Source organism: Phocoena phocoena, chromosome 20 (genome assembly GCF_963924675.1).
Source record: "Phocoena phocoena chromosome 20, mPhoPho1.1, whole genome shotgun sequence".
Taxonomy (NCBI): Eukaryota; Metazoa; Chordata; class Mammalia; order Artiodactyla; family Phocoenidae; genus Phocoena; species Phocoena phocoena.
The window spans coordinates 40,374,632-40,390,662 of record NC_089238.1 but is presented as its reverse complement, the minus strand read 5'-3'; the positions used below and the strand labels follow the sequence as shown (position 1 = coordinate 40,390,662).

The 16,031-nt window shown below is 59.4% G+C and overlaps 3 protein-coding genes across 4 annotated transcripts; 1 reads left to right on the top strand and 2 right to left on the bottom strand.

Moving 5' to 3' along the window:
- The first annotated feature begins 1,526 nt into the window (after nucleotides 1-1,526).
- Nucleotides 1,527-4,143, top strand: MATCAP1 (microtubule associated tyrosine carboxypeptidase 1). Its single transcript, XM_065898938.1, has 5 exons — nucleotides 1,527-2,096; nucleotides 2,178-2,321; nucleotides 2,597-2,729; nucleotides 3,648-3,953; nucleotides 4,070-4,143. Exons 1-5 carry the CDS (start codon nucleotides 1,527-1,529, stop codon nucleotides 4,141-4,143), a joined length of 1,227 nt encoding a protein of 408 aa, XP_065755010.1.
- A 3,019-nt stretch (nucleotides 4,144-7,162) lies between these two features.
- On the bottom strand, nucleotides 7,163-7,892 carry NOL3 (nucleolar protein 3). 2 transcript variants are annotated; one of them, XM_065899547.1, is made up of 2 exons: nucleotides 7,608-7,892; nucleotides 7,163-7,447 (listed from the first exon to the last, which is right to left on the bottom strand). In XM_065899547.1, the coding sequence occupies exons 1-2, from the start codon at nucleotides 7,890-7,892 to the stop codon at nucleotides 7,163-7,165; spliced, it is 570 nt and encodes a 189-aa protein (XP_065755619.1). The 2 variants fall into 2 exon arrangements, with proteins under 2 accessions (XP_065755619.1, XP_065755620.1); XM_065899548.1 differs by having other exon boundaries at nucleotides 7,722-7,892.
- Nucleotides 7,893-10,946: 3,054 nt separating this feature from the next.
- Nucleotides 10,947-15,774, bottom strand: HSF4 (heat shock transcription factor 4). Its single transcript, XM_065898752.1, has 13 exons — nucleotides 15,586-15,774; nucleotides 14,845-14,953; nucleotides 14,627-14,754; nucleotides 14,411-14,535; nucleotides 14,069-14,144; nucleotides 13,861-13,925; nucleotides 13,239-13,335; nucleotides 12,861-12,988; nucleotides 12,512-12,739; nucleotides 11,904-12,009; nucleotides 11,740-11,805; nucleotides 11,542-11,611; nucleotides 10,947-11,262 (listed from the first exon to the last, which is right to left on the bottom strand). Exons 1-13 carry the CDS (start codon nucleotides 15,706-15,708, stop codon nucleotides 11,111-11,113), a joined length of 1,473 nt encoding a protein of 490 aa, XP_065754824.1. The 5' UTR covers nucleotides 15,709-15,774; the 3' UTR covers nucleotides 10,947-11,110.
- Nucleotides 15,775-16,031: the final 257 nt, after the last annotated feature.

Sequence of the window (16,031 nt, the reverse complement as noted above, 5' to 3'; positions counted from 1 at the left end):
GGACATGTTCAGTTTGAGATACCTGTTAGACGTTCAAGTAAAGATGTTGAACGGAGAACTGGCAACACTAGTCTGAAGTTCATGGAAGAAGTTTGGGCTGACATATTTAAAACCATGAGAGTGGATGAGATCACCTAGGAAGTGAGCATAAACGGAGAAGAGGAGAGAATTTTCCAAGTTCTGGACATTATAGTGTCAAGAGGTCAGAAAGATAGGGATTACCAGCAAGTAAGACCAAGAACAAACAGCCAGTGAGGTGGGAGAACCATGTTCCAGTGTATTTGGGAACCAAGTAGAAAACATGGCCAAGCCAAGATGAAGTCATTAACTTTGTCAAATTCTGCTGATCAATATGAAGATCATTGGTGACCTTGGTCAGATCAGTTTTGATAGAGAGTGGGGGACAAAAGCCCCCACTTGAAGCGAAATTGAAGAGAGAACAGGAAAGAAGGGATTGGAGACTGAGTATAGACGACTTGAGGTGTTGTGTTGCCTTAGGAAACCGCTGGAGGGAGATGCAGTGGAGCTGGAAGCGTGTGGGGTCAAGTGAGGGTTTTGTTTTGTTTTTTAAGATGGAGAAATAACAACATGTGTTTATACTGATGGGAAGAATCCAGTAGAGAGGAAGAGATTGATGGCGCAGGAGATGTAGGAAAGGAGAGGAATGCTGGAATTATGTCCCTGAGCAGGCAGGAGAGTTTGGAGGCTGGAGCCTTCAGTCAGTCTCTGGGGAGAGACTGGGTTGGACTGAGCCCTGGTACAGAGTCAGGGGTGAGTGTCCTGACACTGGCCTTGGATGACCACTAGAAAGATGACTCTAGGGGACAGACCAGGGATTGGCTTGGATTTGCTGAAGTTTCCCTCTGCTCACCAAAAGCTGATTCTAATTTGGATTTGAGCAGATGGCCCAGGGAGAGAGAGCATTCCGGGTGGAGGGACTAGCATAAGCAAGGGGCCTGCAGGCATTCAAACTGACTGAGGCCCAATCCCAATGGGCTGGAGGAAGTGGATGGAGCCAGGAGGGAGGGGCGGGGTGAGACTGAGAAAATGCCATAGGTAGAAGGCAGGTAGAAGGTAGTGAGACCCCCTCACCTGTCATCCTGGCAGCTGAGGCTACACTGTACCAAACTCCCAGTCTGGGTGGGCGCTGAGCACAGGGATTGGAAGAATCACGAATGGGGGCTTAGGCCTTGCTCTCAGAAGCTCACAGTCTAAGGGGATTTGAGTAACCACCATCTAGCTGGGTGTATGAGACTCTTCCTCCTGCTTTCCCCCAGTCCAGCTTGCTTGGGTGAGCCTGCTGGAGGGGATGGACACTAGGGTGGAGGTGAGGGGTCAGGTTAGAACCTGGCGTCAGGTCCTGGGCCCACCAAAGGCCCAGCGAGGGCAGTGTGGATGGAGCACGAGGCCTGCTGGTCCTCAGGCCACACCCACTCATGCTGGTCTCCACATGCCTTTCTGTGTCTCCAGAAGTCGACCGTGTGGGGAGTTGCAGTGACCCAGCTGGATGTGACCACCAGGACAGAATGGTGCTGGACTCAGGGGCTCAGGTGTATGAGCAGGCACCCCCCAGCCCACCATCCAGTCCCTCATCCTTGGGCCATAGGCTGAGGCCCTCAGACCGAGATGGGACAGCACTGTACCCCTGGCCTCGGTCCCTGGCCTTGCCCCCGGCTCTCTCAGTCCGCTCAGCCCTGCGGCCCCGACCTGAGCCGCAGCCCTTCTCAGAGCTGCACTTGGGCCACCGTGGCCACATGCGTCGCAGTGAGAGCACCTACACCGTAAACAGTATTGGCCGGCGGGGGGGCAGCACCCAGGGTCGGGCGCCACCTGGACAGGGACGGGACCCAGGTGGGGGCACCCTGCGGCCTGCGGCCTCCCTGCCTCACATCGCTAAGACTCGAAAGGATGCAGGCCGTGGTGCCAGCAAGAGCCCCTGCATGTTGGTGGCTTTGCGGCCAACCAACATGGACCGTGAGCGGGACAAGTTCTTCCAGTCCCGTTACACCTACAACCCACAGTTCGAGTACCAGGAGCCCATGCCTACGGCTGTGCTGGAGAAGCACAGTGAGGCCTCTGGACAGTTCCTCCATCAGGTCAGTCCAGACTGCCCACCTCACTCTGGCCCTTCCACCTGAGAGGCCTGGCCTGACCTGCCGCTGTGGCCCTTTGTGCAGGCGGTTGGCATCATCGAGGCTGTCCTGGAGAAGTTTGGTACCTATGAGCACTTTGAGGCTGCGACTGGGGGCCAGCTGCTGACCAAGTGCCAGATCTGGTCCATTGTGCGCAAATACATGCAGAAGGAGGGCTGCGCTGGGGAGGTGAGTGCGCCCTGCCTGCGAGGCCCCCTTTCCACATGCTCCAAACCAGGCTGCTGAGTGGGCAGTGCCAGGCCCAGCTCTACACTGATGGAGCTTGTGACCTCGGGCAAGCCCTGCCCCTGCCCCGGTAAGGTGGGAGCTGGCTCCAAGCAGTGGTGGGGAAGGGTAGGTGTTGTGGCCAAGTGTCCAGCCTGGCTGCCTTGTGGCATCAGCGGGCCCATCGGCACACTGGCCCCTGGGCTGGTGGCCGTGGCTCAGGGCTCTGCCGCCCGCAGGTTGTGGTGCAGCTGAGTGAGGACCTGCTGTCCCAGGCAGTGATGATGGTGGAGAACAGCCGACCAACACTGGCCATCAACCTGACCGGAGCCCGCCAGTATTGGTTGGAGGGCATGCTGCGGCACGAGATAGGTCAGGGTGTGGGTAGGCGGGTGGGCGGGTAGGGGTGAGAGGGGGCTGGGACAAGGGGGGGGCAGTGAGGGTCTCCAGTAACCCCACCCCCTCTCTTTCTTCCCCTTCCCTCCGGAGGATGGGCCCCTTCCCTTCAGGAGCAGCTACCTCCTTCCTCTGGCTCACAGACATAGGCCAGAACGTGCCAGCCCACTCTCTGGGCTCACCCTCATTTCTTATTCCTTCCGGGTATCTTTTCCTCCCTCTACTTCCTCTATGATTTCCCTTGACAGTGGGGCAAGACTGCTGAGGTTCAGACAGGCCAGAGGGAGAGCCCTAAGGGTCCCACAAGGCCAGCCAACATGCAAGCCCTCCCTGGTGGGTGGAAGTTCAGATCCTGGGAATGGAATTAGCTGAAAACACACAGAGCTGGGTTTAGGAGGGGTTCGGGCCAGCCTGGAAAAGCGAGCATGGGACACTCATTACTAGTCTTTTCTGTCTGTCCCTCCTCATCAAGAATCCTGTTGCTCTGGGCAAAAGATGGTTTTTGCTGGGGACATCAGCATGATATGGGTATGCAGGATGTGGGGCTGGGGTAGTGTGAGAGTTCCTGCACGTCTCTGGGGGCTTGGGGGGCAGTGTGAGTTTGGGAGAGTTTGTGTGGGTGTGTGTAGCCCTGGATGGGTGAGGGAGGGTTCATGTATGTGAGACTCTGGATCCTTGGGCGTGAGTTCACCTGAGGAGAGTCTTCATGCTGCCTGGGGTTGGGTGAGTATGAGTTTGGGGTGGAGGGGACTTGTGTAAGAGCCTGACTTTAGAGGCATAAGGATATGTGAGTCGCTGGCTAGAGGTCCAGCTGGGCAGACCAGGACCCAGGCTGGGCAGGAGGGTCCCTTGGATGCGCGGCCCAGCGCAGCCTCTCCCTCGCCCACCCCACAGGTACTCACTACCTGCGGGGCGTGAACAACGCGCGGCAGCCGTGGCACAGCGCCGAGGGCCGGCTGCAGTATGGGCTGCGGCCAGCGAACCCCACCGAGGAGGGCCTGGCCAGCCTGCACAGTGTCCTGTTCCGCAAGCAGCCCTTCCTGTGGCGCGCCGCGCTGCTCTACTACACCATCCACCGCGCCGCGCACATGTCCTTCCGCCAGCTGTTCCAGGACCTGGCGCGCTACGTGCAGGACGCCGACGTGCGCTGGGAGTACTGCGTGCGCGCCAAGCGCGGCCAGACTGACACCTCGCTGCCCGGTGAGCGCCTGTGCAGTGGGGAGTGTCCTGATCTGTGGCAGGGGTGCGGGGGGGGGGTTCAGGTGGGGCTTTGGGCCTAGGGCTCACGGCCCTCCCGTGTCCACAGGCTGCTTCAGCAAGGATCAGGTGTACCTGGACGGCATCGTGCGCATTCTGCGGCATCGCCAGACCATCGACTTCCCGCTGCTGACCTCGCTGGGCAAGGTGAGGGACCACGCGCCTTCGGAGGGCCCAGCCAGCTCTCCCCATCACTGCAGTGTTCCCTGAGCCTCTGATTGGAACTCAACTGAGGACTGGGTGCCAGGCCTCTCTGATGGGGGGAGCGTGGGTGGAGGTGAGCACAGGAGGTGAAATGACGGTCTGGCAGCCAATATAGGTGCTTGAGCCAGCCCACAGGTGTGTGTGTAGACACTGCACTTCAAAGGAGGTGAGAGCATTCCAGGCCAAGGGAGCAATCAGGAAGGCCTGGGGAAGGAGGCTGGAGAAATGGCCAGGGAACAAGTCCTTGGCGCTGGGTATTTGTGCCAGGCTGAGGAAGTCAAATTTCATCCAAAGCAATGGGGAATCCTAGGAGCTTTGAGCAGAAGAGTGGCACAGATGGTTTGCTTTAGAAGGCTCCCTCTGTCATATGGGAGGAGAGGCCTAGGGAAGGGAGTGCAGGGGGAAAAGGAGGAGGCCTTTCCAATCACTTTTGCAGACTTGATGGTGGTCTGGCATAACCCAGCAGTGGCCATGCAGTTGGAGGGGAAGCAGCAAGCTGGAGAGATCTTCAGAGAGTGGATCTTTTTAACTCAGTGGCCACTCTGAGTGGGAGGGTGACAGATTCTACGCCCCCACCTGGAATGTGACCTAGGGGACTGTGAGGAGGGTGGGGATGGCATAGGCTGGCACCCAGTAATGCTGGATATGGGGAGTCTGAGGTGCCTGAAGGATATGCCGGGGAAGGCGTTCAGAAGGCATTTGGATACCCAGGTTTGGAGGTGAGGGGGGAAGCTGGACTGGAGACAGGAGTGAGGTTGTAGGACATAGATGATAAAAGAAGGTGTTGAGAGAAAGAGCAAACACCCAGGACTGAGCCTCGGGGTACATAACATTGGGAGTGGATCAGGAGGGGAGAGGGAGGAGTTCCAGGAGCAAAGGGCTATGGGCCATTGCAAGAGAGCTGGGACCAGCTGCCTGAAAGCCAGGGCACGCTGCCTACTCCTGAGGCCCAGCTTTCTTCCTGCAGGTGTCCTATGAGGATGTAGATCACCTTCGGCCCCACGGGGTGCTGGACAACACCCGGGTGCCCCACTTCATGCAGGACTTAGCACGCTACCGGCAGCAGCTGGAGCACATCATGACCACCAACCGGCTGGATGAGGCAGAGCTGGGCCGCCTGCTGCCTGATGACTGATACTGGTTGAGGGCTACAGGCAGGGGCCCTGGAAAGAGGGCTCCAGATCAGCCCCCAGAACATGAAGCTGGCTGCTCTGTGCTTCCACAGCCTGCGTGTTTCTTGGGGAATGGGGAGGGCAGAAGCATTTCAGGAGGGAGGAGAGGCAACAGCAGAGAGTTTGTGTCCCTTGCTAGCCTCCCTGGACCCTGAAGGCCAACAGCAGCATGTCAGGCAAACTAAATCTGCCCTCCTGTCTCCAGCTGCCTTTTGAGCAGAGGAAAAGCCTGGGGGCAGGAGGGAAGCTGGATGGGGATGAGGGGGTGGCTTGGGAGTAGAAACTTGTTCTTGCACGAGATGGCTTTGGGTGTCTGCATACTCCAGTCTTTTCCTCCCCCACCTGGCCCCTTGGTGCTCCTTCAGCTTTCATGCTGTCTACCTCTCACTGGGTCCTGGTGGGGATCTCCCTTCTGGGGTGATTGCCTGAGCCTGAGGTCCTGGCTTTCACACAGACTCAAGGAGCAGGGATCCTGGTAGTAGAGACCCAGCTGGGCTGGGGTGTGCTTTCCAGCATTTTGCCTCTCCCACTGTCATGTATTTATTCCTTATTTATGTGCTCTACTTACTGGGGCTGGGACGCAGCAGTTTCTGAAGGTTCGATGGAGGGAACAGGGCTCCTCTGGAAGGCACCGACTGTTCCTAGCTCCACTCACTCACTCACTCACTCTCACACTCTCTCACACACACACACACACACACACACACGCCTTGTGAATCAAGCTAAGAGCTCACCTGGCCCTGCCTTCATCCCCTGCACTGGCCTCTACTGTCCCTGTCTTTGCCCACACCCTCACAGCTGGTCTCTGGAAGAGGTTGGCATAGCCTGGCAGCAGCCTAAATCAAGCCTGAGGGGCAGGCCCCTCGTTCCTAGTTCTGAGCCCCTCCTAGACCAGGAGAGGTGCCAAGATAATTGTTGCTTCCAGTTTCATCTCAGACTCAGCTGTGTGAGGTTGACCCTGTCCTACTCCCTCCCTTGGCCTTAGTTTTCCCATCTGAAAACCTGGAAACACAACTGCAAAGTCCTTATTCATTTAGTCAGTGAATATGTATAGAGCGCCTTCTGTGTGCCAGTTAACTGGTCACAACCCTCACTGAGCTCCCAGTCCCGAGAGAAGCCAATTAAAACAATTACAATGAACTGTGTGGGCTCTGCCTACTTGAGATCCCTTTCTCTTTCTAGTCTCACTTCCCAAGGTGGTGAGCTCTAGCCTTCTCTAAGTGGAAAGAAGTACCCTTTTCCTGGCTCTTTGTGCCAGGCCTAGGGGCTTTCATGAGGTGGGGCTGGTGACTACACATGTCCCCAAATGGTTCACGAGGATAAAAGGGCTGTGGAGCAGGGCCCAAGGGTCTGGCCCTTGTCCCACTGGGGACTCTCCAGGGGTACAGCTTGGGCTATTGAGGATGGAAAGGGGTTGAGGACTGGGCCGTAGGCACAGGGCTGCCCAGGTCATTGAGACTTAGAGGTACAAATCCACACCCTAGTTCCTGGGCAAAGAGCCAGAATCACAGAGTCCAAGCTGACCCTCCAGAGTTTATTCACTTTCAGTGGTACTGGGACAGAGGGAGCCTTCGTGGCATCTGACCCCGGCAGGGCAGGATCCTAGATCCCATCCTGCTAGGGCGAGGAGCGGCCTGTCAGCTTTAAGGCTTTCAGGAATCTAGAGATGACGGAAGGGATGTGGTCAGTCAGGTGGGCCCCCCCCCCTCCGCCCCCCAGGCCACGCCCTCCCACCAGGTTTGGTCGGCCTCACACCTTCAGATTCGTCCCCAGCCTCTAGGTCGGGCTCCGGCTCCAGTTCTGGCTCTGGTTCTGTCCCTGGCTCTGGTTCAGGATCCATTTGGGGTTCCAACTCCGGCTCAGCCCCTTCAGGGGTCTCAGCTTCCAGCTCTGGCTCAGTTTCCTCGAGGGTTCCGGATTGCGCTGCCTCGGAGTCCTCAGGACCCCGGGCCTCATCGCAATCTGAAGCTCTGGGCAGCCAGGGGCATGCGGTCCCTGAGCCAGCTGCCTCAGGAGTCCAGTGGCCTGGGCATGGAGGGTCGTAGCTTCGTTCTCGGTAGCCTACGGCGGAGGTGGGAGTGTCTCAGATTCATTTTACCCCTCTGAGGTTTCCCCTGCACACGTGCGGGTCTTTGGGGAAGACCTCAACTCCTTGCTCCCACGCCACGCCCCCTCCTCTGACCTAGGCCCCGCCCCCGCGCGAGCTCTCACCCGTGCCCACGTGCTGCCAGTCCCAGGCGGGGTCGGGCGCGCGCACGGTTCGCTGGGCGCAGCTCAGCAGCTCCCGGCAGGCGGCTTCGCCCTTGCTTTGCACCAGCAGCAGCAGGCGGCGTACCCTGCGCTCGGCATCAGGCAGCGCGTCCAATGCCTCGTATTCGGGCCCGGTGAGCACGCCCCGTGCCAGCAGCGCATCCAGCAGCAGCCCCGAGTCCGACTGCAGCGTCTCTACCAGGCGTTTCCGCTCGCGATCGATCGTCTCTGATGGCCTCTCCTGCGTGTTGCCCATGGTGGGGGCTGCATGGGAGGTGGTGGGGAGAGAGGTGGTGGGGGCCGGAGCTCCCCTGACCTTGACCTCTCTCCCAGGGCCCCAGTGAACACCCGTGACTGGGGTCTCTACTCTGACGGCTCTCCCCAAGCATGTCCTCCCTCCTGAGCCCCTGCCACCTGCAGATCCTGTGATCCATTCAGACCCAGTTTATCCAAACTAACTTCTCTTTCCCAACCTGCTTCCCCAACTTAACAGGCAGAAAGACCTACAACTGATCCTGATACCCCCACACCCAGCTTGCAGTCAAGTTCTTCCCAGCCTGTCCAATATTTCTGTCAACCTCACCACTTACTTAGTCTAGCTTTTCACTTCCATCCTAGACCCTGCAGAGCCCCGAATCCCCCCACTCCCAGATCCTGAAGTGCTAGGAGCCTCCGCTGCTCCTCTCACCCACCGGAGGAAGTCCAGACCCCTTATCCTGAGGTCCATCCTTCCAGGACAGGCCCTGCCCCTGCACCACCTCACCAATGCCACCACCATGTTGTAACCCCAAAGTGGTCTCATGGTCTCTCCTGGTTCTAATACCTGAGCAGGGATACCTGAATTCTCTTGAGTCTTAGCTCTGACCAAGATCTCCTGACATCACCTGAGACCAAACTGTCTCCCTGCTGCCCTGGGAATGATTTACAGCCATCATCTTTAAGTACCCAGGGCCCAACTCACAAAAGCTACCAGCAAACGTTGAATTTTCACTGTTTTCCTCCATAGATCCTCCCATTTTGAGAGGCTGTCTCTTCCAAACAGCAGGTGTTAGGCAGAAATTAATCTGCTTTGTTCATTTATTGACAACCAAGGACAATGGCCCATCTCCTCTTGGGTGGCCTGACCCAGGCAGCAAAGCCCCTGGCATTAAGGGCAATTAGGTCAGGCCCTGGACCACTCCCCCTCTCAGCCCATCTCCCCTGGCCTTGGCTTTGTCCACAAAACACCCTCCTGGATCTCGTCCTCCCTTTGGGGTCCCTCCTTTACCTCCTTACCTGGTTCTAGGTCTAGGATTTGGTCCTAGCCCCCATCCTGCTTCCCAGGTCTCACTAGTTGGTGTCATGCTATGCCTCCCTGGTCATTTCACCCCTCCTAGCCACACTGAAGTGTCAGCCCTTCCCCCAGGCCATGAGCAGAGACCAGGACTACCCTTTACCCCTCTCTCTCCCTTCATGTCCCATCAGGGACAAATGCTGCTCCTCCACTTCTCAGTGAGTTATCAGCATCTTCCTCAACCCCTCTGTGGTCACCTCATCTCCTATAACAGTCTCTCTGAGTACCGCTCACTCCTATCCCATCACCCCCACAGAATAGTGACTTTGACAACTCTCTGGGGTAGGGCTTTTGTCCCCATTTTACAGATAAGGGGACAGGCTCAGAGAGATCAAGTGGCAGAAGTGGAATCTGACTTGCTCCAGCCTGAACTACAAGGTCTCCTGCCAAGCAAAATGTCAGCCGTAACTACCTGTCCCCCACACCCCCACAGCTTATCAGAGAGAATCCAGACTATCTGTTCACTTCCCACCCCCTGGCCAGCCAGGCCTTCCCCCACTTCCCTCCACCACTCAGTACTGGCACTTCCCAGACTTCACAGGTGCTGTTGCCTAGGCCTGGAATGCCCTTTCCTCCCTCCATGCTGTGGATCCATCCTCCAAGACTCAAATGTCCCCTCATCCACCCCAATGCCTGAGTGTCCCACAAGCAGACTGGTTCCTTCTCCTCCGTACCCCCGTGAACAACATACACCCTCACCACTAGGCTGACATCACTGCACTGTGTACTGTGGATCCTCTGCCCTCTTCACTTGAGGCTTCCAAAGCCTGTCCCCCAAATCGAGTGCAGGAAGGGAGGGAGGACAGAACCCACTCTGTACAGGTGCAGAGAGGGAGGAGGAAGATTAGACTGGCCCCTCCTTCTCTCTCACGCCTCCCCAAGTTCTTTTCATGTTAGCCTCCTCCTTCCGTTACCCCGAGTCCTGTCCTCTGTCCTGTCTGGGGTGCAGAGACACCAGCTGGTACGGGTCCTCACCCTGAAACTCAATGCTCAGAAGTGAATACCGAAGTTATCTCCTTCAGTGCTCACAGCCCAGATCCTTCCCGGAGCACCAGGCAGCTCCAGTTACGAGGCGTGGACGGGGTCTCTGCCGCCCTCCCCACCTCGCTCCCCGCGCGTCCTTTTGCTAGGGAGCGAAGGTGGTGGAAAACTGCGGGAGCCTTTGAGCACGTGCGAACCCTTAACTCCCCTCCACCCAGCCCCAGAGCTAGAGTCCTGCCGAGGGGCGGGGCTCACAGACCTCCTTCGGGTGCGGCTGGTTTTGGTGGGGCGCGGATTTTGCCCAAACTCAGTTTCTCTTCCCCACCGCAGCCGGGGGGTCCGGGGAGCTCCCGGTCCGTGCGCTCCCGGCGGCCCGACTCACTGGTCAAGCCTTGGCTGGGGAGGAGATGACGAGGCAGAAAGGGCCGGGCGGGGTAGAGATGGAAGCAGCAGCTGCGGCGGGGGCGGGCCGGCCAGGGCTGCCGGGAACCCGGAGGGGGTGGGGAAAGGGGGCCATTCTTCCCGGGACAAGGGGAGGCAGGCTGCGGAAGCCGCGTACCGCCTGGGCTCGTACACGTAGTCTGCTTTCCCTCTTCACCCCGGGCGCGCCGGATGAGTCAGGGAGGGGACAGTTAAGCCCGCGGCCCCCAAGTACCCCGGCAATTCCCAGGCGTTTTACACCCATCTTTGCCTGTCACAGACAAGGCTCAGAGGAGACCAGCTTACCCAGGCTCACAGAACGGATGCACTGCGGTGCTGGGTGTGACCCCAAAAGTCCCCGCTTCCCGGAGGTCGCAGTGGCCACGCGCCAGCCCTGGATTCGGACCCGGAGGATGGGGCCTAAGCAGGAGAACTAGGGGCAGGCTCCCCAAGCACCTCCACCCTTCAAGGGTTCCTCGATTAAAGCCCTAGGATCTGGACGCTGCTACGAATGCCAAGTCGCCCCCCACCCATGACTTCTGTGCTCCATGGTCGGTAGAGAAAAGAGACCAGAAACACAGAAAAAAACGCAGTTTTATGCAGGGCTCGGTATTGGAGAGGGGCTGCCAAAGTAGGAGGGGCTTCACTCAGCCTCCAGCAGGGGCTCAAGGAAGCCGAGCCGGGCGTGCTGGCGGCCAGCCCGCCCCTCAGCCAGGCTGGTTTCAGAGAGGAGAGGGCTCTCAGGGGGAGGGGTTGGCCCCTGGGCTCAGGTAGGAGGCGCGGCTCTCAGGGGCGCTGTAAATGGTTAAAGCTCCCGGCAGGCTGAGGGCTGGGCCTCCCAAAGCGGCTTGGACATCCAGCAGGAGTGGTGCCCCCAGCATGGAGTCCTTTCCTAGGAGGAGTGGGGCTGTGCTCAGCGGGGAGAAATGGTCGCCTCCTTTCTTCAGGGAAGGAGAGCTTTACTCGCCTTGCCCTCCGGTCAGTTAGGATGAAACATCCACTCTCAACCCCCCCACTCTCTTCCAGTGGCTCAAGCAGCTTAAGCAGTACTCTGCAGAGCAGCCTGCCTCCGGGGATTTCCCTCCAAAACACCAACTGCCCCGCCCACGCAATCGTGGTAGCTCAGGCCCCTATGGGCCTCCCCCAGGTCCTGAGTCACCACAATTATTACCTGGCCCTGGAGAATTTAACCCCTTGACCGCCAGCTCAGTCTCACCCTTCTCTGGAACCAAGGGCTGCAACTGCATAAGAGAACCCCAGGAAGCAGCTGGGGAGGGGAGCTGGGGCTTTGGCTGAGGGAGAACAGCTGTGGACTAAAGGGCTTGGCTGAACAACCCTGAACCCCCTGCCCTCCCCACCCCCGTCTTACCAGGGACAGCTCCATGTCTAAGTCCATGAGAGTCCACTCCCGCCCTTGGAGGCTGGTGCCCAGCACCTAGGGGGAGCTCTGGGTCAGTGGTGTCCTCCCCAGGCTGCACAAACAGCTGGACCCCATCAAGCCCCATGCCTCTGCCCTGCTGAAGGTGTACTCACATCTAGGGGCCCTGCAGGCTCCACACTTTCAGGGGGGGCCCGAAGCAGCATTGGAGGCAACAGACTCTCCGGGCTCCGGGCTCCTCTCTCCAGGTCCAGAGGCCCCCTGCGCATGGAAAACTGCCGTTGGCCTGCAGTGCCCAACCCCATCCCCCATTAGGTTCCCAAGGAACCTGAATACATCAGGATCTAAATCTGACAACATACAGAAAATGCTGGAAGACGATCCCCCCCACACACATAGAGGGGCACACAGAGAGTGCCTCTGCTTCCTACTTTTGGCCTGAGGTTTGGGTTATGTCCCCTCCCTATGCAATTATCAATATCAGTGGTTCTTAAACTGTTGCGTACTTTACAAGCACCCCAGTGGTTGCATTTAAAATGCAGATTCCTGAGCCCTACCACTGACATGTTTCCACTTTCTAGGGGCCTCTGAAGCTGGTACTCCTTAGAGCAGCTCTGAGAAATCAGGTGAGGCCGTGGTGCCCAACCAACCAGCCAGCCACCAAGGGGCAGAGAAGGCTGGGAAGTCTGGGGGCTAGTTAGTGCTGATCTAGCTGCAGAAGTGGCCCACGGGGCTTACAGTCAAAAATGGTCTCTCTGCTCACCTGTCAGGAACCTCCCTGGGGCCTCTTGGTTCAGGCTGCTGGGCACTCCTGGGCCCCTCAGGGCTAAGGCTCCCTTTCCCTTCCAGGATGGCCTGCACCACAGCCACAGGCAGCGGTGGGGGTGCTGTCACGCAGAAGTCACACTCGTTTGGGGCCAGGGCCAGCCCGGCCTCGCCTTCCCCCCCTGGGCTGGCTGGCTCTTCTTTGAGCAGTGCCAGGCCCTTCTCCCTGCACCAGAGAAAAGCTTCAGCCAGACCCTGGCACTGACCTCTCCCCCATCCCCACAGCCATCTGGGCTGCCAGGCCCTCAGCCACAGGCTCCCCAGAGGGCAGCCTCTGTCCCTCTTACCTCCTGCCACCACTGGAGGGAGAAAGCCTGGTTCCTTCAGGGGATGGAGAGTCTTCCGGAATGTCAGAGATGATGGGGCCCCTGGCCCTGTGAGGGCTGCTGAGGCCCAGGGTGGTCTCTGGGAGAGGCTGTTAAGTAGAAGATGAGGCCCAGCCCTTCACCTCAAGCCACAGGGTAAGCCAGAACCCAACCAGTACCACATGGGCTAGATCTAAGGGGGAAGGTTTGAGGGAGGAAGCTGGGCCCATGCTGGGGAACCTGGGTCTGGTGGGAGGGAAAGCTGGCCTCCATCTTCTCTTCTTTTTGGGGAATGTGGAAAGGGAACAGGCTCTCCATAAACCGAGCTGTGCTCTAGGGAAGAGAGAAGCAAAAACCTACCGATTGGATAAAGTAGGGGTCCTGCAGGAGGGCACCAGGTAGGGGGCAGGCGTTGAATTTGGCTGGTGTTGGGCACCCCTCATCCAGCATCAGGGACCTGTGCAGGGTGGCCAGGGCACAGGCAGGGGGCTGGGTAGGTTCATCTCCCATGCCCCTCAGCCTGCACCACCTCCCTCCCACAGGCCCCAGCAGCCAAGTCAGCAGAGCTGAGGCCTGTTGCCAGGGCATCAGTCACATGCTAGAGGCAGAAGGGGCTCCCCCCAGAGATGGGGGCCCTTTGGGGGTAGAGAGGGGAGGGAGGGAGTGTGGTTTGAGACCCAGACCCTCTGCTGTTGGGATGCTTTGGGGTGAGGGCTAAGGGGATGATGGGGTGGAAATATGGGGTTAAGGTCCTGGAACTGAGGGGTCTGAGAGTGGGGGTTTTGGTGGTAGAGTTGGGGGTAGAGGGGGAAAGCCCTGGAAGGGGGCCCTTGGGGGGATGGCCATTGGGTGAGGAAGACTGTAATGCAGGGGAAAAGAATGAGGATTCCAGGTGAAGGGGCTTCTGGAGGAGAAGGAGTCCTGCCTGGGTTTCTGTGAGGGTCCTGGAAGGGGTGGGGGTGTCCCTGGGTTTCTCACTCACAGCTTTCTCTTAGTTCCTGCGCTGCTGGACCCCGCCTGAAGTGGCCCAAAGAGGCACTGGATCAGCTGAAGAGAAAGCAAAGGGTTAACTCATACTTTGGACCTTGCCCCCCACCCTAACGAGGCACTCCAGGTGGCTTCCAGGACTGGGGGGCGGGTGGTACGCTCAGGAGTGAGAGAGAGAAGTGGGGTAGGGGGGAGAGGAACACCTTGCCAATGACCCGGTGCTGCTGACCGTGGCTCTGCCGCAGCGTCACCACCTCCCTCCACAAGATCTCGTTCTGCCTGGGGGAAAGGCGTGGGAGGGTGCTGAGGCATCTGAGAGTTCGCCCGGTCACCACCCCCCACAGAACGGCAGGCCTGAACCCGCGCCCACTCGGATGATCACCCGTCCATAGACAACAGACTTCCTCAGCTCGGCCCATTGGTCTTGATGGAGGCGCCAAGGCATGAGAGAGGAAGGAGCTGCCTAGAAACGCTTGGAAGCCAGTGCCCCCTCGCCCAGAACCTCCCTTCCGCCTCCCCATCCTCCTCCGCCCCCTCCCCCGCACTGCCTGAGCTCCCGCAGCCGCGCCTCGGTGCTCTCCTGCACTCCCCGAAAAGCCTGCACCTCGCCCAGAAGACGGCCCAGGTCCTCAGGGCGCCAGCGGCCGTCGTCGCCGCGCAGCGCAGGCACCTGCAGGTGGGAGGCACCCTCAAGTCAGAGTCGCAGGAAACAGCTGTCCCACCTCCACCCCGGTTTGCTGGTTCCTGCAGGCCGCCCCCACCTTACGCCGCACGCGTTCCAGTAATTGCTCTCGGCCGCGCACGAAGCTCGGGTGCTGGAACTCGACGTGGTCCCGTTCCGGCCTCAGCAGGCCACCCTGCTCGATGCTCACCACCTTCCGAAAACCGTCTAGGGAGTAGGGCGTGGGGGCGTAAATTGCCCCGCACCCCCTGCACCAAGTCACCCACGCCCGCGTCCCTACCGGCCCTAGGGACTCACACATGTTGAGTTGCCGCACAAAGCTCGCCATGTTGCTGTGCTTGAAGTACTGGGGCAGCACTTCCTTGGCAAAGCGGCTCTGGTCGCTGACGAGGAAACTAGTCCCGCTCTGTGGAGAACGCCGCCCGCCCACCCACCGTGCGGGCGGAGACCAGACGACATCGTGAGCGGTGCCCGCCTACGGCGAAGCCAGCGCTCTGGCGCGCGCGCATACACACTCGCACTCACTCTGGGGACCGAGGCTGCCATTCGTGGGGACGTGGGACGAGGCCAGGCCAGAACCAGCTCTGGCCTAGTCTGGGGCGACCACAATCTCTATCCCAGCCCACCCAGACTCCGTACTCGGTTCTCTGAAAGTAAGAGCAGTGGGCAAACCTGGGTTCCAGCCCCGGACGGCTCCCAGACCCGCGATGTGACTCTGAGCTAGAACCAGGCCCAGCCCTTCCCTTCTCCTGGCCTCTCTGTGTTCCAATCTGTCTGATGGGCAGGGTGGGAACTAAATGACCTGGAAGATCCTTCGGGTTCTAGGTCTCCTCCAGAAGGCTCCTACCCTTTCCTCTGCCCGGAGGAAGTCGCCTCACCTCCATCTCGAATACCCCCTCCAAGCCGTCGCATACCCTGGACGGCTGAATCAAGGGACCCTCAGCCCCGTCCCAGGCAGGGACTGGGTGAGCGTGGACGTTCACTGACGTGGAGGAATCCCGGGGACCACTGAGGAAGTCGAAAGGCCCCAGCCCTCACCGGGCTCCAGCGGATCAGGTGGTCGGTGCCCGGGTCGCCCACCAGCGCCCACAGCTTGCCAAGGAAGGCTGGCACGGGACTAGGGCCCGGCTCCGTGGGCAGCGCGACTGGCGCTTCCTGCATGGCGCAGTCCCGGCCCCGTTTAACGCTTGGGCCCGGCCGCCGCAGGCTTGTCAAAGCCGCGGAAAGTGCTGCGTTTGCCTCCCGCTCCGCCCTACTCCGCCTCCCGGCGCCGGGTCAGGTGGGGGCCACGTGCGAACCAGCGGGGCGGGGCTCTGACCGCGGCCTCAGCACTGGCAGACAGAAAGGGCAGTATGTGCGTGGGGGCGGGGTGCGGTAGGGAAGTAGACCTGCGTTCGAGTCCCACCCCTCTCTCAGGCCCGCTGTTTCCTCCTTTGTTCTTCGGGAGAATCCAGCGTACACAGCGTGGTGTGGGCTGGGAAAGT